The sequence below is a fragment of the Triticum aestivum genome, chromosome 4A (genome assembly GCF_018294505.1).
Source record: "Triticum aestivum cultivar Chinese Spring chromosome 4A, IWGSC CS RefSeq v2.1, whole genome shotgun sequence".
Classification (NCBI taxonomy): Eukaryota; Viridiplantae; Streptophyta; class Magnoliopsida; order Poales; family Poaceae; genus Triticum; species Triticum aestivum.
This window is the reverse complement of record NC_057803.1, coordinates 634,753,743-634,778,599: the sequence shown is the minus strand read 5'-3', so window position 1 is coordinate 634,778,599 and position 24,857 is coordinate 634,753,743. Positions and strand designations below refer to the sequence as shown.

Sequence of the window (24,857 nt, the reverse complement as noted above, 5' to 3'; positions counted from 1 at the left end):
AAGCTACTCCGTTTCATGTGATGATCGGTTATGGTTTAGTTGATTTGGATCACGTGATCACTTAGAGGATTAGAGGGATGTCTATCTAAGTGGGAGTTCTTAAGTAATATGATTAATTGAACTTAAATTTATCATGAACTTAGTCCTGGTAGTATTAGCATATCTATGTTGTAGATCAATAGCTCGCGTTTAGCTCCCCTGTTTTATTTTTGATATGTTCCTAGAGAAAACTAAGTTGAAAGGTGTTATTAGCAATGACGCGGATTGCATCTGTGATCTAAGGTTTATCCTCATTGCTACACAGAAGAATTATGTCCTTGATGCACCGCTAGGTGACAAACCTATTGCAGGAGCAGATGCAGATGTTATGAACGTTTGGCTAGCTCAATATGATGACTACTTGATAGTTTAGTGCACCATGCTTAAACGGCTTAGAATCGGGACTTCAAAGATGTTTTGAACCTCATGGACCATATGAGATGTTCCAGGAGTTGAAGTTAATATTTCAAGCAAATACCCGAGTTGAGAGATATGAAGTCTCCAACAAGTTCTATAGCTAAAAGATGGAGGAGAATAGCTCAAGCAGTGAGCATGTGCTCAGATTGTCTGGGTACTACAATCGCTTGAATCAAGTGGAAGTTAATATTCTAGATAAAATAGTGATTGACAGAATTCTCTAATCACCATCACGAAGTTAGTAGAACTTCGTGATGAACTATAGTATGCAAGGGATGACGAAAACAATTCCCAAGCTCTTCGTGATGCTGAAATCGACGAAGGTAGAAATCAAGAAAATCATCAAGTGTTGATGGTTGACAAGACCACTAGTTTCAAGTAAAGGACAAAGGGGAGAAAGGGGAACTTCAAGAAGAACGGCAAACAAGTTGCTGCTCAAGTGAAAAAACCCAAGTCTGGACCTAAGAGTGAAACTGAGTGCTTCTACTGCAAAGGGACTGGTCATTGGAAGCGGAACTACCCCAAGTAATTGGCGGATAAGACGGATGGCAAAGTGAACATAGGTATATTTGATATACATGTTATTGATGTGTACTTTACTAGTGTTTATAGCAACCCCTCGGTATTTGATACTGGTTCAGTTGCTAAGAGTAGTAACTCGAAATGGGAGTTGCAAAATAAACAGAGACTAGTTAAGGGTGAAGTGACGATGTGTGTTGGAAGTGGTTCCAAGATTGGTATGATCATCATTGCACACTCCCTATACTTTCGGGATTAGTGTTGAACCTAAATAAATGTTATTTGGTGTTTGCGTTAAGCATAAATATGATTGGATCATGTTTATTGCAATACCGTTATTCATGTAAGTTAGAGAATAATTATTGTTCTGTTTACATGAATAAAACCTTCTATGGTCATACACCCAATGAAAATGGTTTGTTGGATCTCGATCGTCGTAATACACATTTTCATAATATTGAAGCCAAAAGATGCAAGGTTAATAATGATAGTGCAACTTATTTGTGGCACTCCCGTTTAGGTCATATTGGTGTAAAGCGCATGAAGAAAATCCATGCTGATTGGCTTTTGGCATCACTTGATTATGAATCAGTTGATGCTTGCGAACCATGCCTCATGGGCAAGATGACTAAGACTCCGTTCTCCGGAACAATGGAGCGAGCAACAGATTTGTTGGAAATCATACATACTGATGTATGTGGTCCAATGAATATTGAGGCTCGCGACAGGTATCATTATTTTCTGATCTTCACAAATGATTTGAGCAGATATGAGTATATCTACTTGATGAAACACAAGTCTGAAATATTTGAAAAGTTCAAAGAATTTCAGAGTGAACTGGAGAATCATCATAACAAAAATAAAAATTTCTATGATATGATCGCAGAAGTAAAATATTTGAGTTACGAGTTTGGCCTTCAGTTAAAACAATGTGAAATAGTTTCACTACTCACGCCACCTGGAACACCACAGTATAATGGTGTGTCCGAACGTCGTAACAGTGCTTTATTAGATATGGTGCGATCTATGATGTCTCTTACCAATTACCACTATCGTTTTGGGGTTATCCATTAGAGACATCTACATTCACGTTAAATAGGGCACCATCTAAATCCGTTGAGACGACGCCATATGAAATGTGGTTTGGCGAGAAACCTAAGCTGTCGTTTCTTAAAGTTTGGGACTGCGATGCTTATGTAAAAAAGTTTCAACTTGATAAGCTCGAACCCAAATCAGAGAAGTAAATCTTCATAGGATACCCAAAAGAAAATGTTGGGTACACCTTCTATCACATATCCGAAGGCAAGATATCCATTGCTGAGAATGGATCCTTTCTAGAGAAGGAGTTTCTCTCGAAAGAAGTGAGTGGGAGGAAAGTAGAACTTAATGACGTAACTGTACCTGCTCCCTTATTGGAAAGTAGTTCATCACAGAAATCTGTTCCTGTGACTACTACACCAATTAGTGAGGAAGCTAATGATGATGATCATGTAACTTCAGATCAAGTTACTACCGAACCTCGTAGGTAAACCAGAGTGAGATCTGCACTAGAGTGCTACGGTAATCCAGTTCTGGAAGTCATGTTACTAGACCATGACGAACTTGCGAACTATGAGGAAGCGGTGATGAGCCCAGATTCCGCGAAATGGCTTGAGGCCATGAAATCTGAGATTAGATCCATGTATGAGAACAAAGTATGGACTTTGATTGACTTGCCCATTGATCGGCGAGCCATTAAGATTAAATGGATCTTCAAGAGGAAGACGGACGCTGATAGTAGTGTTACTATCTACAAAGCTAGAATTGTCGCAAAAGGTTTTCGACAAGTTCAAGGTGTTGACTACGATGAGAGTTTCTCACTCGTATCTATGCTTAAGTCTGTCCGAATCATGTTAGCAATTGCCACATTTTATGAAATCTGGCAAATGGATAAACAAAACTACATTCCTTAATGGATTTATTAAAGAAGAGTTGTATATGATGCAACAAGAAAGTTTTGTCAATCTTAAAGGTGCTAACAAAATATGCAAGCTCCAGCGATCCATCTATGGACTGGTGCAAGCATCTCGGAGTTGGAATATACACTTTGATAAGTTGATCAAAGCATATAGTTTTATACAGACTTGCAGTGAAGCCTGTATTTACAAGAAAGTGAGTGGGAGCACTATAGCATTTCTGATAAGTATATGTGAATGACATATTGTGGATCGGAGATAATGTAGAATTATTCTACAAAGCATAAAGGAGTGTTTGAAAGGAGTTTTTCAAAGAAAGACCTCGGTAAAGCTGCTTACATATTGAGCATCAAGATCTATAGAGATAGATCAAGACGCTTGATAAGTTTTTCAATGAGTACATACCTTGACAAGATTTTGAAGTAGTTCAAAATGGAACAGTCAAAGAAAGAGTTCTTGTCTGTGTTACAAGGTGTGAAGTTGAGTAAGACCCAAAACCCGACCACGGCAGAAGATAGAGAGAGAATGAAAGTCATTCCCTATGCCTCAGCCATAGGTTCTATAAAGTATGCCATGCTGTGTACCAGACCTATTGTATACCCTGCCCTGAGTTTGGCAAGGGAGTAAAATAGTGATCTAGGAGTAGATCACTGGACATTGGTCAAAATTATCCTTAGTGGAATAAGGATATGTTTCTCGATTATGGAGGTGACAAAAGGTTCGTCGTAAAGGGTTACGTCAATGCAAGTTTTGACACTGATCCAGATGGCTCTAAGTCTCAATCTGGATACATATTGAAAGTGGGAGAAATTAGCTAGAGTAGCTCCATGCAGAGCATTGTTGACATAGAAATTTGCAAAATACGTATGGATCTGAATGTGGCAGACCCGTTGACTAAACTTCTCTCACAAGCAAAACATGATCACACCTTAGTACTCTTTGGGTGTTAATCACATAGCAATGTGAACTACATTATTGACTCTAGTAAACCCTTTGGGTGTTGGTCACATGTCGATGTAAACTATGGGTGTTAATCACATGGTGATGTGAACTATTGGTATTAAATCACATGGCGATGTGAACTAGATTATTGACTCTAGTGCAAGTGGGAGACTGAAGGAAATATGCCCTAGAGGCAATAATAAAGTTATTATTTATTTCCTTATATCATGATAAATGTTTATTATTCATGCTAGAATTGTATTAACCGGAAACATAATACATGTGTGAATACATAGACAAACAGAGTGTCACTAGTATGCCTCTACTTGACTAGCTCGTTGATCAAAGATGGTTATGTTTCCTAACCATAGACATGAGTTGTCATTTGATTAACGGGATCACATCATTAGGAGAATGATGTGATTGACTTGACCCATTCCGTTAGCATAGCACTTGATCGTTTAGTTTGTTGCTATTGCTTTCTTCATGACTTATACATGTTCCTATGACTATGAGATTATGCAACTCCCGTTTACCGGAGGAACACTTTGTGTGCTACCAAACGTCACAACATAACTAGGTGATTATAAAGGTGCTCTACAGGTGTCTCTGAAGGTACTTGTTGGGTTGGCGTATTTCGAGATTAGGATTTGTCACTCCAATTGTCGGAGAGGTATCTCTGGGCCCTCTCGGTAATGCACATCACTTAAGCCTTTCAAGCATTGCAACTAATGAGTTAGTTGCAGGATGATGTATTACGGATCGAGTAAAGAGACTTTCCGGTAACGAGATTAAACTAGGTATTGAGATGCCGATGATCGAAGCTCGGGCAAGTAACATACCGATGACAAAGGGAACAACGTAGGTTGTTATGCGATCTGGCTGATAAAGATCTTCGTAGAATATGTAGGAACCAATATGAGCATCCAGGTTCCGCTATTGGTTATTGACCGGAGACGTGTCTCGGTCATGTCTACATTGTTCTCGAACCCGTAGGGTCCGCACGCTTAACATTATGATGACAGTTTCATTATGAGTTTATATATTTTGATGTACCGATGGTTGTTTGGAGTCCCGGATGTGATCACGGACTTGACGAGGAGTCTCGAAATGGTCGAGACATAAAGATCGATATATTGGACAACTATATTTAGACACCAGAAAGGTTCCGGGTAAGATTGGGACAATACCAGATCACCGGGAGGTTATCGGAACCCCCCGGGAGGTATATGGGCCTTATTGGGCCTTAGTGGAAAGAAGGGGAAAGGAGCAAGGGAGGGGGCGCCCCCCCCCCCCCCAAGCCCAATCTGAATTGGGAAGGGGGTCGGCCCCCTTTCCTTCCTCCCTCCTTCCTCTTCCTTCTCTCTCCTACTCCTAATAGGAAAAAGGGCAGTCCTACTCCCGATGGGAGTTGGACTCCCCCCCTTGGGCGCGCCACCCTCCTTGGTCGGCCCCCTCCTCCACTCCTTTATATACGGGGGCAGGGGCACCCCAGAGACACAACAATTGATCATTGATCTCTTAGCCGTGTGCGGTGCCCCCCTCCACCATAATCCTCGATAATATTATAGCGGTGCTTAGGCGAAGCCCTGCGACGGTAGAACATCAAGATCGTCACCACGCCATCGTGCTGACGGAACTCATCCCCGACACTTTGCTGGATCGGAGTCCGGGGATCGTCATCGAGCTAAACGTGTGCAAAAACTCAGAGGTGCCGTAGTTTCGGTGCTTGATCGGTCGGGCGATGAAGACGTACGACTATATCAACCGCGTTGTTATAACGCTTCTGCTTCCGGTCTATGAGGGTACGTAGACAACACTCTCCCCTCTCGTTGCTGTGCATCACCATGATCTTGCATGTGCGTAGGAATTTTTTTGAAATTACTACGTTCCCCAATACTAATTAATTAAACCATACATTGAAACTATGTAAAACATTTCAATGCGAAAACAAATGCGATCATCATCGCAACCAAGGTAACAATTGATCCAACGGCATAATGATACCAAGCCTCGGTATGAATGTGTTGGGGAACGTTGCAGAAAACAAAAATTTTCCTACGGTTTCACCAAGATCCATCTAGGAGTTCATCTAGCAACGAGTGATCGGATTGCATCTACATACCTTTGTAGATCACGCGCGGAAGCATTCAAAGAACGGGGATGAGGAAGGCATACTCGACGTGATCCAAATCACCGGAGATCCTAGCGCCGAACGGACGGCACCTCCGCGTTCAACACACGTACGGTCAGCGTGCCGTCTCCTTCTTCTTGATCCAGCAAGGGGGAAGGAGAGGTTGAGGAAGATGGCTCCAGCAGCAGCACGACGGCGTGGTGGTGATGGAGCTGCAGTACTCCGGCAGGGCTTCGCCAAGCACTATGGAGGAGGAGGAGGTGTTGGAGAGGGAGAGGGAGGCACCAAAGGCAAGGGTGAGAGGTCCTCCATTCCCCCCACTATATATAGGGGGCCTAGGGGGGGGGGCCGGCCCTAGGAGATGCAATCTCCTAGGGGGGCGGCGGCCAAGGGAGGAATCCCTCCTCCCCAAGGCACCTAGGAGGTGCCTTCCCCTTCTAGGACTCTTCCTTTAGGGTTTCCCCCACCCTAGGCGCATGGGCCCTAGGGGGAAGTGGCGCCCCAGCCCACTTTGGGCTGGATCCCTTCCCACTTCAGCCCATAGGGCCCTCCGGGATAGGTGGCCCCACCCGGTGGACCCCCGGGACCCTTCTGGTGGTCCCGGTACAATACCAGTGACCCCGAAACTTGTCCCGATGGCCGAAATAGCACTTCCTATATATAATTCTTTACCTCCGGATCATTCCGGAACTCCTCGTGATGTCCGGGATCTCATCCGGGACTCCGAACAACATTCGGGTTACTGCATATACATATCCCTACAACCCTAGCATCACCGAACCTTAAGTGTGTAGACCCTACGGGTTCGGCAGACATGTAAACATGGCCGAGATCGCTCTCTGGTCAATAACCAACAGCGGGATCTGGATACCCATGTTGGTTCCCACATGCTCCTCGATGATCTCATCGGATGAACCATGATGTCGAGGATTCAAGCAACCCCGTATACAATTCCCTTCGTCAATCGGTATGTTACTTGCCCGAGATTCGATCGTCGGTATCCTAATACCTCGTTCAATCTCGTTACCGGCAAGTCACTTTACTCGTACCGTAATGCATGATCCCGTGACCAGACACTTGGTCACATTGAGCTCATAACGATGATGCATTACCGAGTGGGCCCAGTGATACCTCTCCGTCATACGGAGTGACAAATCCCAGTCTTGATCCGTGTCAACTCAACAGACACTTTCGGAGATACCCGTAGTATACCTTTATAGTCACCCAGTTACGTTGTGACGTTTGGTACACCCAAAGCACTCCTACGGTATTCGGGAGTTACACGATCTCATGGTCTAAGGAAAAGATACTTGACATTGGAAGACTCTAGCAAACGAACTATACGATCTTGTGCTATGTTTAGGATTGGGTCTTGTCCATCACATCATTCTCCTAATGATGTGATCTCGTTATCAATGACATCCAATGCCCATAGTCAGGAAACCATGACTATCTATTGATCAATGAGCTAGTCAACTAGAGGCTTACTAGGGACATGTTGGTGTCTATTATTCACACATGTATTACGATTTCCGGATAACACAGTTATAGCATGAATAAAGACAATTATCATGAACAAGGAAATATAATAATAATGCTTTTATTATTGCCTCTAGGGCATATTTCCAACAGTCTCCCACTTGCACTAGAGTCAATAATCTAGTTACATTGTGATGAATCGAACACCCATGGAATTCTGGTGTTGATCATGTTTTGCTCTAGGGAGAGGTTTAGTCAATGGATCTGCTACATTCAGGTCCGTATGTACTTTACAAATATCTATGTCTCCATCTTGAACATTTTCACGAATGGAGTTGAAGCGACGCTTGATGTGCCTTGTCTTCTTGTGAAACCTGGGCTCCTTGGCAAGTGCAATAGCTCCAGTGTTGTCACAGAAGAGCTTGATCGGCCCTGACGCATTGGGTATGACTCCTAGGTCGGTGATGAACTCCTTCACCCAAATTGCTTCATGCGCTGCCTCCGAGGCTGCCATGTACTCCGCTTCACATGTAGATCCCGCCACGATGCTCCGGTTTGTGACTTTGAGTCATCCAGATCTGTGTCGAAGCTAGCGTCGACGTAACCCTTTACGACGAGCTCTTCGTCACCTCCATAAACGAGAAACATTTCCTTAGTCCTTTTCAGGTACTTCAGGATATTCTTGACCGTTGTCCAGTGTTCCTTGCCGGGATTACTTTGGTACCTTCCTACCAAACTTACGGCAAGGTTTACATCAGGTCTGGTACACAACATGGCATACATAATAGAACCTATGGCTGAGGCATAGGGGATGACACTCATCTCTTCTATATCTTCTGCCGTGGTCGGACATTGAGCTGAGCTCAATTTCACACCTTGTAACACAGGCAAGAACCCCTTCTTAGACTGATCCATATTGAATTTCTTCAATATCTTATCAAGGTATGTGCTTTGTGAAAGACCTATGAGGCGTCTTGATCTATCTCTATAGATCTTGATGCCTAATATATATGCAGCTTCTCCAAGGTCCTTCATTGAAAAACTCTTATTCAAGTAGGCCTTAATGCTGTCCAAGAGTTCTATATCATTTCCCATCAAAAGTATGTCATCTACATATAATATGAGAAATGCTACAGAGCTCCCACTCACTTTCTTGTAAACGCAAGCTTCTCCATAAGTCTGCGTAAACCCAAACGCTTTGATCATCTCATCAAAGCGAATATTCCAACTCCGAGATGCTTGCACCAGCCCATAAATCGAGCGTTGGAGCTTGCACACCTTGTCAGCATTCTTAGGATCGACAAAACCTTTCGGCTGCATCATATACAACTCTTCCTTAAGGAAACCATTAAGGAATGCTGTTTTGACGTCCATTTGCCATATCTCATAATCATAGAATGCGGCAATTGCTAACATGATTCAGACGGACTTTAGCTTCGCTACCGGTGAGAAAGTCTCATCATAGTCAACCCCTTGAACTTGTCGATAACCCTTAGCGACAAGCCGAGCTTTATAGATGGTCACATTACCATCCGCGTCTGTCTTCTTCTTAAAGATCCATTTATTTTCTATGGCTCGTCGCTCAACAGGCAAGTCAGTCAAAGTCCATACTTCATTTTCATACATGGATCCTATCTCAGATTTCATGGCTTCTAGCCATTTGTCAGAATCCGGGCCCGCCATCGCTTCTTCATAGTTTGAAGGTTCACCGTTGTCTAACAACATGATTTCCAAGACAGGGTTGCTGTACCACTCTGGCGCGGAACGTGTCCTTGTGGACCTACGACTTTCAGTAGGAGCTTGATCAGAAGTATCTTGATCATCATCATTAACTTCCTCTCTAGTCGGTGCAGGCACCTCAGGAACATTTTCTTGAGTTGCGCCATTTTCCAGTTCAAGAGGTAATACTTCATCAAGTTCTACTTTCCTCCCACTTACTTCTTTCGAGAGAAACTCTTTCTCTAGAAAGGATCCATTCTTGGCAACAAAGATCTTTCCTTCGGATCTGAGGTAGAAGGTATACCCAATAGTTTCTTTAGGGTATCCTATGAAGACGCATTTTTCCGACTTGGGTTCGAGCTTTTCAGGTTGAAGTTTCTTGACATAAGCATCGCATCCCCAAACTTTTAGAAATGACAGCTTAGGTTTTTTCCCAAACCATAATTCATACGGTGTCGTCTCAATGGATTTCGACGGAGCCCTATTTAAAGTGAATGCGGCAGTCTCTAAAGCATACCCCCAAAAAGATAGCGGTAAATCGGCAAGAGACATCATAGATCGCACCATATCTAATAGAGTGCGATTACGACGTTCGGACACACCATTACGCTGAGGTGTTCTAGGCGGCGTGAGTTGTGAAACTATTCCACATTTTCTTAAGTGTGTGTCAAACTCGTGACTCAAGTATTCTCCTCCACGATCTGATCGCAGGAACTTGATTTTCCTGTCACGTTGATTCTCAACCTCACTCTGAAATTCTTTGAACTTTTCAAAGGTCTCAGACTTGTGTTTCATTAAGTAGACATACCCATATCTACTCAAGTCATCAGTGAGGGTGAGAACATAACGATAGCCACCGCGAGCCTCAACACTCATTGGACCGCACACATCAGTATGTATGATTTCCAATAAGTTGGTTGCTCGCTCCATTGTTCCTGAGAACGGAGTCTTGGTCATTTTACCCATGAGGCATGGTTCGCACGTGTCAAATGATTCGTAATCAAGAGACTCTAAAAGTCCATTAGCATGGAGCTTCTTCATGCGTTTGACACCTATGTGACCAAGGCGGCAGTGCCACAAGTATGTGGGACTATCATTATCAATCTTACATCTTTTGGTACTCACACTATGAACATGTGTAGCATTACGCTCGAGATTCATTAAGAATAAACCGTTCACCATCGGAGCATGACCATAAAACATATCTCTCATATAAATAGAACAACCATTATTCTCGGATTTAAATGAGTAGCCATCTCGTATTAAACGAGATCCTGATACAATGTTCATGCTCAAAGCTGGTACTAAATAACAATTATTGAGGTTTAAAACTAATCCCATAGGTAAATGAAGAGGCAGCGTGCCGACGACGATCACATCGACCTTGGAACCATTCCCGACGCGCATCGTCACCTCGTCCTTCGCCAGTCTTTGCTTATTCCGCAGCTCCTGCTTTGAGTTACAAATGTGAGCAACTGCACCGGTATCAAATACCCAGGAGCTACTACGAGTACTGGTAAGGTACACATCAATTACATGTATATCACATATACCTTTCGTTTTGCCGGCCTTCTTGTCCACTAAGTATTTGGGGCAGTTCCGCTTCCAGTGACCACTTTCCTTGCAATAAAAGCACTCAGTCTCGGGCTTGGGTCCATTCTTTGGCTTCTTCCCGGCAGCTTGCTTGCCGGGCACGGCAACTCCCTTGCCGTCCTTCTTGAAAGCTTTCTTACCCTTGCCCTTCTTGAACTTAGTGGTCTTATTCACCATCAACACTTGATGTTCCTTTTTGACTTCTACCTCTGATGATTTCAGCATTGCAAATACTTCAGGAATGGTCTTTTCCATCCCCTGCATATTGAAGTTCATCACAAAGCTCTTGTAGCTCGGTGGAAGCGACTGAAGGATTCTGTCAATGACCGCGTCATCCGGGAGATTAACTCCCAGCTGAGTCAAACGGTTATGCAACCCAGACATAGTGAGTATGTGCTCACTGACAGAACTGTTTTCCTCCATCTTACAGCTGAAGAACTTGTCGGAGACTTGATATCTCTCGACCCGGGCATGAGCTTGGAAAACCATTTTCAGCTCCTCAAACATCTCATATGCTCCGTGTCTCTCAAAACGCTTTTGGAGCCCCGGCTCTAAGCTGTAAAGCATGCCGCACTGAACGAGGGAGTAGTCATCGGTACGTGCCTGCCAAGCGTTCATAACGTCTTGTTCTGCAGGGAGAACAGGTGCGTCACCCACCGATGCTTGTAGGACATAATCTTTCTTGGCAGCTATGAGGATGATCCTCAGGTTCCGGACCCAGTCCGTGTAGTTGCTGCCATCATCTTTCAGCTTGGTTTTCTCTAGGAACGCGTTGAAGTTGAGGACTACGTTGGCCATTTGATCTAAAAGACATATTGTAAAATATTTAGACTAAGTTCATGATAATTAAGTTCATCTAATCAAATTATTCAATGAACTCCCTCTAAGATAGACATCCCTCCTGTAATCTAAGTATAACATGATCCGAGTTAACTAGGCCGTGTCCGATCATCATGTGAGACGGACTAGTCAACATCGGTGAACATCTTCATGTTGATCGTATCTTCTATATGACTCATGCTCGACCTTTCGGTCTTCTGTGTTCCGAGGCCATGTCTATACATGCTAGGCTCGTCAAGTCAACCTAAGTGTTTGCATGTGTAAATCTGTCTTACACCCGTTGTATGTGAACGTTAGAATCTATCACACCCGATCATCACGTGGTGCTTCGAAACAACGAACTGTCGCAACGGTACACAGTTAGGGGGAACACTTTCTTGAAATTATTATGAGGGATCATCTTATTTACTACCGTCGTTCTAAGTAAACAAGATGCAAAAACATGATAAACATCTCATGCAATCAAATAATAATAGTAACATGATATGGCCAATATCACATAGCTCCTTTGATCTCCATCTTGGGGCTCCATGATCATCTTGTCACCGGCATGACACCATGATCTCCATCATCGTGTCTCCATGAAGTTGATCGCCAACTATTACTTCTACTACTATGGCTAACGCGTTTAGCAATAAAGTAAAGTAATTTACATGGCGTTTCTCAATGACACGCAGGTTATACAAAAAATAAAGACAACCCCTATGGCTCCTGCCGGTTGTCATACTCATCGACATGCAAGTCGTGATTCCTATTACAATAGCATGAACATCTCATACATCACATATATATCATTCATCATTCATCACAACTTTGGCCATATCATATCACAAAGCACTTGCTGCAAAACAAGTTAGACGTCCTCTAATTGTTGTTGCATGTTTTACGTGGCTGAAGTAGGGTTCTAGCAAGAACGTTTTCTTACCTACGTGAAAGCCACAACGTGATTTGTCAACTTCTATTTACCCTTCATAAGGACCCTTTTCATCGAATCCGCTCCAACTAAAGTGGGAGAGACAGACACCCGCCAGCCACCTTATGCAACTAGTGCATGTTAGTCGGTGGAACCGGTCTCACGTAAGCGTACGTGTAAGGTTGGTCCGGGCCGCTTCATCCCACAATACCGTTAAAGCAAGATAAGACTAGTAGCGGCAAGAAAGTTGACAACATCAACGCCCACAACAAATTGTGTTCTACTCGTGCAAGAGAACTACGCATAGACCTAGCTCATGATGCCACTGTTGGGGAACGTTGCAGAAAACAAAAAATTCCTACGGTTTCACCAAGATCCATCTAGGAGTTCATCTAGCAACGAGTGATCGGATTGCATCTACATACCTTTGTAGATCACGCGCGGAAGCGTTCAAAGAATGGGGATGAGGAAGGCATACTCGACGTGATCCAAATCACCGGAGATCCTAGCGCCGAACGGACGTCACCTCCGCGTTCAACACCCGTACGGTCAGTGTGACGTTTCCTTCTTCTTGATCTAGTAAGGGGGAAGGAGAGGTTGAGGAAGATGGCTCCAGCAGTAGCACGACGGTGTGGTGGTGATGGAGCTGCAGTACTCCGGCAGGACTTCGCCAAGCACTATGGAGGAGGAGGAGGTGTTGGAGAGGGAGAGGGAGGCACCAAAGGCAAGGGTGAGAGGTCCTCCCTTTCCCCCACTATATATAGGGGGCCTAGGGGGGGGGCGCCGGCCCTAGAAGATGCAATCTCCTAGGGGGGGCGGCGGCCAAGGGAGGAATCCCTCCTCCCCAAGGCACGTAGGAGGTGCCTTCCCCTTCTAGGACTCTTCCTTTAGGGTTTCCCCCACCCTAGGCACATGGGCCCTAGGGGGAAGTGGCGCCCCAGCCCACTTTGGGCTGGATCCCTTCCCTCTTCCGCCCATAGGGCCCTCCGGGATAGGTGGCCCCACCCGGTGGACCCCCGGGACCCTTCCGGTGGTCCCGGTACAATACCGGTGACCCCGAAACTTGTCCCGATGGCCGAAATAGCACTTCCTATATATAATTCTTTACCTCCGGACCATTTCGGAACTCCTCGTGACGTCCGGGATCTCATCCGGGACTCCGAACAACATTCGGCTTACTGCATATACATATCCCTACAACCCTAGCGTCACCGAACCTTAAGTGTGTAGACCCTACGGGTTCAGGAGACATGTAGACATGACCGAGATCGCTCTCCGGTCAATAACCAACAGCGGGATCTGGATACCCATGTTGGTTCCCACATGCTCCTCGATGATCTCATCGGATGAACCACGATGTCGAGGATTCAAGCAACCCCGTATACAATTCCCTTCGTCAATCGGTATGTTACTTGCCCGAGATTCGATCGTCGGTATCCCAATACCTTGTTCAATCTCGTTACCGTCAAGTCACTTTACTCGTACCGTAATGCATGATCCCGTGACCAGACACTTGGTCACATTGAGCTCATAACGATGATGCATTATCGAGTGGGCCCAGTGATACCTCTCCGTCATACGGAGTGACAAATCCCAGTCTTGATCCGTGTCAACTCAACAGACACTTTCGGAGATACCCGTAGTATACCTTTATAGTCACCCAATTACGTTGTGACGTTTGGTACACCCAAAGCACTCCTACGGTATCCGGGAGTTACACGATCTCATGGTCTAAGGAAAAGATACTTGACATTGGACGACTCTAGCAAACGAACTATACGATCTTGTGCTATGTTTAGGATTGGGTCTTGTCCATCACATCATTCTCCTAATGATGTGATCTCGTTATCAATGACATCCAATGCCCATAGTCAGGAAACCATGACTATCTATTGATCAACAAGCTAGTTAACTAGAGGCTTACTAGGGACATGTTGGTGTCTATTATTCACACATGTATTACGATTTCCGGATAACACAGTTATAGCATGAATAGAGACAATTATCATGAACAAGGAAATATAATAATAATCCTTCTATTATTGCCTCTAGGGCATATTTCCAACAGAATAGCATATTTTCTAATCTTTCTAATCTTCAAGCGCATTGCATCCATCTTGATCTTGTGATCATCGACGACATCCGCAACATGCAACTCCAATATCATCTTCTCCTCCTCAATTTTTTTATTTTTTCCTTCAACAAATTGTTTTCTTCTTCAACTAAATTTAACCTCTCGACAATAGGGTCGGTTGGAATTTTCGATTCACATACATCCTACATAAATAAAATCTATGTCACGTTGGTCGGCATGATTTTCATAAACAATAAATGAACCAATAGATATAAAGATAATATATATACCACATCCGAATCATAGACAGGACGAGGCCCGACGGGGGCGGATACCAAAACCATCGCACTATATAAGATGCAATAATAAAAGTAAGAAAATAATACAAGTATCTATGTAACATACAATTAAGAATATTTTTTTCCTTTCAAAAAGAAGATAAGAACAAGAGGCTCACCACGATGGTGCCGGCGATGAGCTCGGCGCGGGTGATCGACGACGGTGAAGACGGAGACGAGACGTGACGGACCGCTAAACCTAGACAAATATTGAGGAAAATGGAGTTTGAAGGTCGAGCTTGGAGAGGAGAAAGCTTAAGTAGTGTGGCTCGGGCATTCCATCGAACACCTTGTGTGCATAGGAGGTGAGCTAGAGCACCACCAAGCCCTCTCCCCCTCGGCCAGAAAAAAACAGAGCAGTGTGCTCTGCTCTTACGCGAGGGGGTATATATAGGCACCTCATTGGTCCCGGTTGGTGGCATGAACCGGGACTAAAGGGGAGCCTTTGGACCCGGTTCATGCCACCAACCGGGACCAATGATGGTGGGCCAGGAGCGAGGCCATTGGTCCCGGTTCGTCCCACCAACCGGAACCAAAAAGTCCAGACGAATCGAGACCAATGGCCCACGTGGCCCGGCCGGCCCCCTGGGCTCACGAACCGGGTCCAATGCCCCCATGGGTCCCGGTTCTAGACTGAACCGAGACTAATAGGCTGACCCGGCCTGGACTGTTGCCCTCTTTTCTACTAGTGAGGCCTTATACAGTGGAAGATGCTTAGGGGGATGTTTAGAAAAATAAACCGGATTTTTCTAAAGCACCGGTGCTTATTTGTACAGGGTAAACGCTAGCGTACAAATAAGCATCGGTGTTTAAAAAATTCTAATTTATTTCTTTAAGCACCTCTTCTAAACACCTTCCATTGTACAAAGCCTCGTTACGTGAACAATCGGCTGCTTGACTCACGACTGCTTGACTGACGAGTGGGCCCCTGCTCGAACTCACACAGTGACACTAAAGCCTTCGTCCTCTCCAGCGGCCTCCTCTCGTATCGACATCCTGCTGCTGCCTCTCACACAAATCTCAAACCCTACCTTGCTCGCTATCCTTCCAGATCCCGAGCTCCCCTCGCGCCCCGCCCCTCCCCGGCCCCCATGCGGATCCGCAGGTCCGCCTCCCGCCTGCTTGGCTCCGCCGTCTCGGGCTCCTGCACGGAGCCGCCCCGAATCGAGCCGCCCCCGCCCCCGCCGCCAGCCCCAGCCCCAGCCCACGAATCCGGCGCCGGGTTCGTGGGGCCGAAGACTTCCTCCGGCGGGGAGCCCTGCTGCGAGCTCAGCCGGTCGCCATGGGACCTCATGGCGCAGCTCGACCTCTCGGATCCCCAGGTAATTTCCTCACCACCCGACCCCCTCGCTCCTTGCCCCGTGCTCTCCCGCCTGGCCGCAGCTTTGTAGCATTCCCGTGACGCTCTGTAGCAGCTAGCATGCCCGCCTCGCTACCTAGCTCGCCTCTGCGGAGGTTACCATTCGGGGTCTGGACCATATCGCTAGGGTTCCGCTCCCCCAACCCGCGTGGTGCGGGGTCGAGGTCTAGCCATAGGGCGCGTCAGTTAGCTCCCTCGCGGTAATCTGTGATCGTCTGGCGGCGGCGCGGCGGCTAATCGGGCTGCAAGTTCATCTGTCGGTCGCGAGCCCTACCAACCCGCCCCCCATTTCAGTTCAGCAATATCAGTAGCAGTAGCAGCTAGCTCTTTTCGTTCTTTAACGTTTATTTTCCGAATTACCATCTCATTCAGGTGGAGAAGCTCTTCGTGGAGACTTGCTTCATGAGTGTTTCCTGGCGAGGTAGCTGGCTCTTCCCATCAAGCATTACCATGCCTACTGGCTCCATCAAGGAGGAGGAAGACTTGACCGTAGATATGGTTGACGGGGTCATCTTGAAACTGCACAAAGCTGTGGAAAAGATGGAGAGGAAGCCGAAGCCAAATAAGGGGTTCAAAGTGCAGAAAGGAGTGTGGAGGTGCCGGAAGAATGACGGCAAGAGGTGGTGCTGCCAGCGGCCCGCGAGTGAGCCCAACTCCTACTGCCCGTACCACTTGGACCAGAAGCCCCCCGTCAGCGACAAGCCACGTAGAAAGAGGCCCGACATCGACCTGGGCGAGGGGTTCTACTACTATGCGGGGTTCGGCCCCGGCACCAAGAAGCGCCGCACGTCATGCAGCGACAGCGTGCCAGAACCTATTCTGCCTGCTGAATCTCTGAAAGAGGAGGCACCATCTGAAATGCAACTTAATTTTAGTGCTTGTCAGGTACAAGTGAATGAATCAGACCATCAATCAGTGCTCCCGCCATCAGCACACGTCGTCGACGAGCCTGGCACCGCTAGGATGGTGGGCTGTGACAAGGAGAGCAGTGATGATGGCGTGCAGGAGCTTCCACTGCCTGCTAAACAACCAAAAGAGGAGGCACAGTCCGAAATGCAACTTAATTTTAGTGCAGGTCAGGAACAAGCTGATGACTCAAACCATCAAGAAGCAGCGGCATCAGTACGTGTAGTCAACAAGCCTACGGGCAACGACGGCACCACTGGGATTGCAGGCTGGGACGAGGAGAGCAGCGATGAGGAAGCGCTTGGCTGCAATGGCGAACAACCCCGCGGCACCAAGAGGAAGGGCCCGTTCAAGAAGAGGTGGAGGAAGCCTGTGAAAGCCCGGTCGCTCAAATCGCTGATGATGTCGTAGTGCCTGACTCTCCGTGGTAATTTAGTCTAGTTAGCTCAGCTTAGTCTGCTCCAGTTTTGGTGCTGAGTTGCAGTGTACAAACTGCTTGTAGCATCTTTTTTGTGTGTGTACTGTACTGTTTTAGCTGTGTGTGTGCTGGCCGTTAGATCGATCTGAATTAATTTCTTAAAAGGTGCCGTTTAATCGTTATGGCAAGATGCAGCCACTGTTTTGTTGCGGGTGATTCCATTGGAAACGCTCCCCTAATTCAGTGCAGCCATATGATGCAAATCTACAATACATTCATACAGATTATCTGCATATATACTTGATCTCTCAACGGTTGATGGATGATTGCTAGTTCTGGATGGAACGGGAATAACGCAATTAAACTGTCAATGCAGGTAGCTTATACCTTTTTTGAATTGTGGCGCCAGAGCTTCTGTTAATTCTTTGAGTAAATAGTCAACGAACCCAATAACTTTGTTGCGCTTAGCGTACGTACACGTAAAGGCATTGAATTCACAATGTTTTCTTCACTCTTAATACAGCTCTATTAAGAAGAATGGAAACTGATACTCCCTTCGTCTGAAATTATTTGTCGCTCAAATGGATGGAGGGAGTATTTTCTTTTTATGGAAGAAACTTCTGATTTATTCATAATCTACAAAGAACATAGGAGGTAACAAAAATTATAATTGGGTTCGTGGACCACCCAGCGACAACTACACGCACTGGTGTGAGCTGAAGGCGTGCCACCATCATCGCCCCTTCTTACTAGAGTCGGGCAAACCTTGTTGTAGTAGCTAGTGGGGAAGTCATCATGCTAAGACCTCATAGGACTAGGACATCAGAGCAGCAACCATCGTCGATGAAGAAAGTCGTAGATCAGAAGGAACAAACTTGTAAACAACCAAACAATGATTAGATCCAAACAGATCCACCAAAGACCAGCACCTAATCCCACGAGATCCGACGGAGACACACCTCCATATGCCCTGTGAGTCCTAAAGACGCTAGACGCACCATCGGGATGCTCAACCTGACAAGAACAAGAGTAGGGTCTGCGAGTGTGGAGCCGAGGTCCTCCACACCTCCATGGCCCAAAGGCCATCGGAGTTGGGGTGGACTGCCGGTGGCACCGACAGGAGGAGAAGGAAAGCCTAAGGTCTTTCTCGTCAAGGAGGAAAGAAGCGGAAACTGAGACTTTGTACCATGCTTGAAAAGTAATGCCATAGGCGTCTGTACAGAAAAATCTAGTAGCTTCCAAAACTTTTTTTTAGGGTAAAAGAAGTTTTATTCCAAAATTATAGGGTTGCAGTTGAGATGTAGAAGTTCCTCAATGCAAGGTTGTCCTCTCTGTAGCCATATAGGAGTGCTACACTCGGTACAACTATACATTGCCACTCACGCCAACAGCACACATCGTCGACGAGCCTGGCACCGCTAGGATGGCGGGCTGTGATAAGGAGAGCAGTGGTGATGGCGTGCCGGAACTTCCACTGCCTGCTAAACCACCAAAAGAGGAGGCACAGTCCGAAATTCAACTTAATATTAGTGCAGGTCAGGAAGCTGATGACTCGAGCCATCAAGAAGCAGCGGCATCAGTACGTGTGGCCGAGAAGGCTACGGGCAACGACGGCACCACTGGGATTGCAGGCTGGGACGAGGAGAGCAGCAATGACGAAGCGTTTGGCTGCAATGGCGAACAACCCCGCGGCACCAAGAGGAAGGGCACGTTCAAGAAGAGGTGGAGGAAGCCTGTGAAAGCGAGGTCGCTCAAGTCACTGATGATGTCGTAGTGCCTGAGTCTCCGTGGTAATTTAGTTAGTTAGCTCATCTTAGTCTGCTCCAGTTTTGGTGCTGAGTTGCAGTGTACAAACTGCTTGTAGCATCTTTTTCTTTTTTGACTGGAGCTTGTAGCATCTTTTTTGTGTGTGTACTGTACTGTTTTAGCTGTGTGTGCCGTCCGTTAGATCGAACTGAAGTAATTTCTTAAAAGGTGTCGTCTAATCGTAATGGCGAGATGCAGCCACTGTTTTGTTGCCGGTGATTCCATTGCAGACGCTCCGCTAATTCAGTGCAGCCATATGGGTGCCTGATGTGACACAAATCTACAATACATGCATACCGATTACCTGCATATATACTCGTTCTCTCAACGGTTGATGGATGATTGCTGGCCCCGGATGGAACGGGAAGGATGCAATTAAATTGTCAGTGAAGCTAGCTTATACCTTTTTTGAACTGTGCCGCCAGAGCTTCTGCTAATTCTTTGAAAACTAGTAAGATGCCCATGCATTGCACGGAACACCGAGATTGGGGGTTGACGATGCCGGTAGCGGTCATCACACCAGATTGTTCCATGGCCTTCTGGATTTGACGGGGAAGAGATAAGGCTGATTGTGAGAGACAAGGAGTTGTTTGTAAATATGAAAACAAGTGCGGGCATCTTTTTGCGAAACTGAAGCGGTTTGCTTTGTATGCATCAGATCTAGATCCGACAACTATTGGTGAAAGATGGCAGACACATCATCATCACCAACTCAGGTTTTTATAGGAGTTGAGAAATAGTCAATGAACCCAATAGCTTTGTTGCGCTTAGCGTGCGTGCACATAAAGGCAATGAATTCACAATGTTTGCATCACTCTTTATACATCTTTATTAAGAACAACGGAATAAATACTCTCTCCGTCTGGAATTACTTGTTGCTCAAACAGAGGGAGTGAGTACTTTCTTTCTATGGGAGAAACTTCTGATTTATTCATAATCAATTATGATAGTACAAAGAATAGAAGAGATAACACAAATTACAACCAGATCCATGCATGGACCACCTAACTATGACTACAAACACTGGAGCGAGCTGAAAGCATGCCCCCATCATCGCCCCTTCTTACCTTGTACTAGCTAGTTGGGAACTCATCATGCTAAGACCCCATAGAACCAACACAGCAGAGCAGCAACCATCACCCCTTGTTGTACGAGAAAAAACAGAACCGGCTGACTCGGTAGCCCAATGACTCAACTGAGCTATGGTTAGTTGTTGTACAAAAGAAAGAAACTCTCCCACTTAACCTTTATATTTTGTCTTCCAGCAAAAAAACCTTTATATTTTGTTAAAATAATTGTGCCTACCAAACCGGGATTGAACCGAAGGAGACCTGAACCGCTGGCTCATCGGATCAGTTTAGTGGTCGGTCCGACTTTTAAAAGAGAAAATTCACCCATGGTCCATAAACTTGTGCTGGAACTCACTTTAGTATCTCTATTTACTTCAAAAATACTTGAAATACGAACCCTAAACTTGTCAAAGGGGTTCACCTACGGCCCAAATAAGATTTTGTGTACGTATGTGCTGATTTGGCGCCAGTAAAATCGACAAAACTACAAACCTAGACCCTCATCTGGTCGAACCAGAACCACACCTGGTCGGACCAGACCGCGCCCGCACCTGGTCAGACTCAACCCCTCTTCTCCATCGCTCTCTCCAACATAGTTCCCAAAATCGCCGCCGGTAGCCACTGCCGCCGCCGGCTGCAAAAATGATTGCCGCCACCTCCAGCCTCTCATGTCGTCGGCCGCATCCTCCTCTTGTCTTCTTAGAGCTCCATTCGCTCTAGACTCAGTGGCCACTTAGTTGTTGTGCCTTTCATCGATTGCCCCAGTTGTGGCGACGCCGTGAAGTTCTACTGCTCCAGCACATATGAGCACGATGGCTTGGGTGTTCTACAAGTGCGGCAAGCACTCTATAAGTGTGTCAATCTGCTTGGCTTGCAAGTGTGTCCAGATTCATGCCCTGCTTGATTTGTTTGCCCTACTTGATTTGTTTGCTCAGTTGTTGATGATGATGCCTAGTATAGTCTCAAGCACAAATTGTTCTAGCTACTGCTTGCTATGAATCATGCCCTGCTTAATTGTTCAGTAGTTTAATTTTGGCCTATTTAACAAGAGATGGCCTTGCTATGGATGATTTATCTATTCTAGTGAAGTAAAGATGTAAAGTTTTTGTACACCACCTATGATTTTTGGCGCTGGGAACTAGAGTATGTGGAGCATCTCGTTGCAACTAGGGTTCTTTTTGATGGTGCTGCTATTGATGCAATAGGTGTAGTAGAGGACAGAAGGGAAGAACTTGAGAGGAAGAGGACTGAATCAATGGCAGGAAGAAGCATAGCTGGAAGAGGCATTGCAGGCAGAGTTAATTTTGGTAGCCATAGTAAGAAGAACTTTGCTACCAAGCAGCAAGTTTCTATGCTTCTTGGATTAGGTAGAGAGATCCTACTGGTGCTGAAGCTGGTGATGGCTTGTTATGGTGCTCTGTTTGTTGTGTTTCATATTTATTATGAAGAATTGAAGTGGTGATAGATGAATAGTTGTCTTAGGTGAAGTAGTTCTTAATTGAGCATACAAAAAGCCTTTGTTTGGTATGGTTGTAATGGTTTTATTTTGGTTTAGCTGGATGATCAAGTGGCATAGCTACTCTAGTTTGTATGGTTGTAATGGCTTTATTTTTATGGCTGTAATGGATGATCAATCAAGTTAAATGGAGACTGTAGTATCAATGTTTATTCTTCCATTTTTTTTCTCCTTTGAAATTATTACCTCCAGACCATAGATTGATCTTGTCTTCAAAAGAACAATATATCTTATATACTGTTCACTTTAAGTATCTTCAATACATAGCAATCTTGTTTTGGTACTTCCTTATTTGGACAGAAATGGACATAGCCAACCATTGCTTGTTCCTAATCTAGAAGTAGCAATGCTCCAAATCTGGATGATGCAGATGAGACAAACATAATGACTGACAAACTTAAGCGGTGCACATGCATAATCATATAAAATAAGGCAGATAACATAACTTTAGCAGTTCACCTAACTTAAGGTAGCATAATATAACTCAATAACATCCATAAACTTACTTAACCCTAACTTAATTTAACCCAAGGAGTCCATATAACATAACTTAAGAAATTTAGAGAATTGTAGCTTCAGATAATTGCCTGTAGAAGACAAAACAGTTTCAGAGAACTTTTGAAACCAGAAAGTTTAGAGAAACTTCATCTTCAGAGAAATTGAATCTTCAGAGAAATTGCATCTTCAGTTCCCCCAGGAAGCATGCAGAGCCTTCACGCGCTTAGAGCAACAGTGGTCCAGCGTTAGCAAGAAGCAAGGGGAGTGACGGCGAGGCATCGCAGGGCCGTTGCGTCTAGGTGTTGCGCGCGTCGCCGTCCTCCTCGGCCTGACTACTCGGTCAATGATGGTGGGCACGAACCATGCCCCTCCAGCTGTTAGCACCGAGACCACTGACACCTGGGCAAGCAGGGTATTCATCATAGACTTGAAGCAGACCCACTTTAGTACTACCACCTTGTCCGCCGAGTCCACCTCATCCATGGCCCAGAGGATAATCTCCAGCACATGCTTAGGCATGTCGTCGACCGAAAACAACCTCGCATGCATCTTAGTCCTTTGTGATTGAATCCACCATAGCCCGTGCCTCCATCTTCATCTCCGCCGTGTTCTCGAACCAAGAGCGAATATTGCAAAGCCTTGCAAGCTTCCGTGCATCACCCCCTCCCCCCCCCTCGACACACACAAAGTTCATGAGCTTGTCATCGCTGACGTAAGGCACCATCTCCAACCATCTCCAACGAGCTCGCCTTGTGTTGGTAGCTTTTGGATGAAGGGGAGAGAATGTGAGTAGGCAGTGCATGGTGGTGGAGTGGTTATATGGCTGCCAAGAGCGAATGCGAGTAGGAAGTGGATGCCTTTGGAAATTGAAGCGGGAACGCAAAAAACATTAGAAATTGGAGAACTAAAGTTTGACTGGACCACTGAACATAAGTGCACTGAAAAAACTGCACAAACTTATTTGTTAACCATTGAGCTTAACTAAACTGAAAAAGCTTTAGATAACTACACTGAACTTCACTTAACTAAACTAAAAAGGGTTGTTTAGATAGCTAAAACTAAACTAAACAACCATTCCTAAAGAGGTAAATCAGCACCCAGGAATTTGTAGGGAATCAACACCCTACCACCCAACAACTTGCAGTCTACGTGATGTTTTGGTCCCCACTTTTTTCTTTGACGCCTTTCTGCTTCCTCCTCTTGTCCACCACCAAATCCACTTCTTCCTCTTCTTGCCATGTTCCCTACTTCATCTTCTTCCTGTGTTCCTCTTCCAGCACCACATTGATGGTTTTGTGGGGATGATCTTTCCAGCTCGGCTGACGATGACTCCGTGACCAGCCAGGTTAGTCTCTATCCTGGAGTTATCTCACACAACTAGGGTTTTGGGGGAAAGGGGGGATTTTAGTTAGAGCTCAATTGAAGGTATTTTTCTTTTCTTTTAGCCACTAGCTACCAATTCTTCAAGGAATGGAGAGGCCTGGCTACAAATGTTCCTGCTAGATGTGAGCATCGATCTGTTTGTGAGAGGCTCGTGGCATTTGAATTAGTTGATAGTGGTAGGAGGTTCCTAGCTTGTGCACACAAGGTTAGTAAAAAATTGTCATTTTAGTTCTTCTTGAGTATTTGACATTTATGTCCCATTTTAAGTGTAATTCCAGTACACTACAATCTATGTTCTCTATATAGTATTTAAGTGTAATTTGATATATTAAGTATGTTGTTAGTGCTATCATTGTTTTCTTTAATTCATTTGATAGATTTTATTTCACACACAATTTGTAATTTGCAAATTGCAGACATAATTTAACTAAAAAAGTTTAGTTAATTTAACTGAAAAAGTTCAGTCAATTTGGTAATTTGCAAGTACGTAAAATGCCAACAGTTCAAAGAGTTAAGGCAATTAAGTCAATTTAGAAAGTTCTAACATTATTCTTTGTACTCACTCCGTACCGGTGCATTAGTCATCATAGGTTGTGCACCGTGACTAAGGCGGAGGGGAGAATGAGAGAACTCAATGTTTATTTGCTAACTAATACCATTGCATGCAATGAACTGACAACTTCTTGCCTTGCTAGGTAGCCTCAATTCATTGAAAGAATATACGTATCACATCTCTTATTGATTGATTCCTTTATTCATGTGAAGAAACAAGAAATGGGGTGGAAGTTAATGCAATGTGCCTAAGTGTTTTGGGACTATTTGGTTTTCATAATGTGCCTAATGCATCGGTACAGAGGGAGTATTGTGGTATTCTTAAATTCAGATTGGTTACATGAATATTGTTTCCATTTTTGGTTGATATGTACTTTCCTTCCTTG

At 45.1% G+C, this 24,857-nt stretch overlaps 1 protein-coding gene across 1 annotated transcript; it reads left to right on the top strand.

Annotated features, from left to right (window-relative positions):
• Positions 1-15,942: 15,942 nt before the first annotated feature.
• Positions 15,943-17,867, top strand: LOC123082791 (uncharacterized). Its single transcript, XM_044505037.1, has 2 exons — positions 15,943-16,284; positions 16,695-17,867. The coding sequence occupies exons 1-2, from the start codon at positions 16,054-16,056 to the stop codon at positions 17,637-17,639; spliced, it is 1,176 nt and encodes a 391-aa protein (XP_044360972.1). The 5' UTR covers positions 15,943-16,053; the 3' UTR covers positions 17,640-17,867.
• The last annotated feature ends 6,990 nt before the right edge of the window (positions 17,868-24,857 follow it).

Coding starts and splice junctions, on each gene's coding strand:
- LOC123082791 (XM_044505037.1), top strand. CDS start 16,054: ATGCGGATCCGCAGGTCCGCCTCCCGCCTGCTTGGCTCCGCCGTCTCG. Junction 16,285..16,694: donor TCGACCTCTCGGATCCCCAG/GTAATTTCCTCA, acceptor CATCTCATTCAG/GTGGAGAAGCTCTTCGTGGA.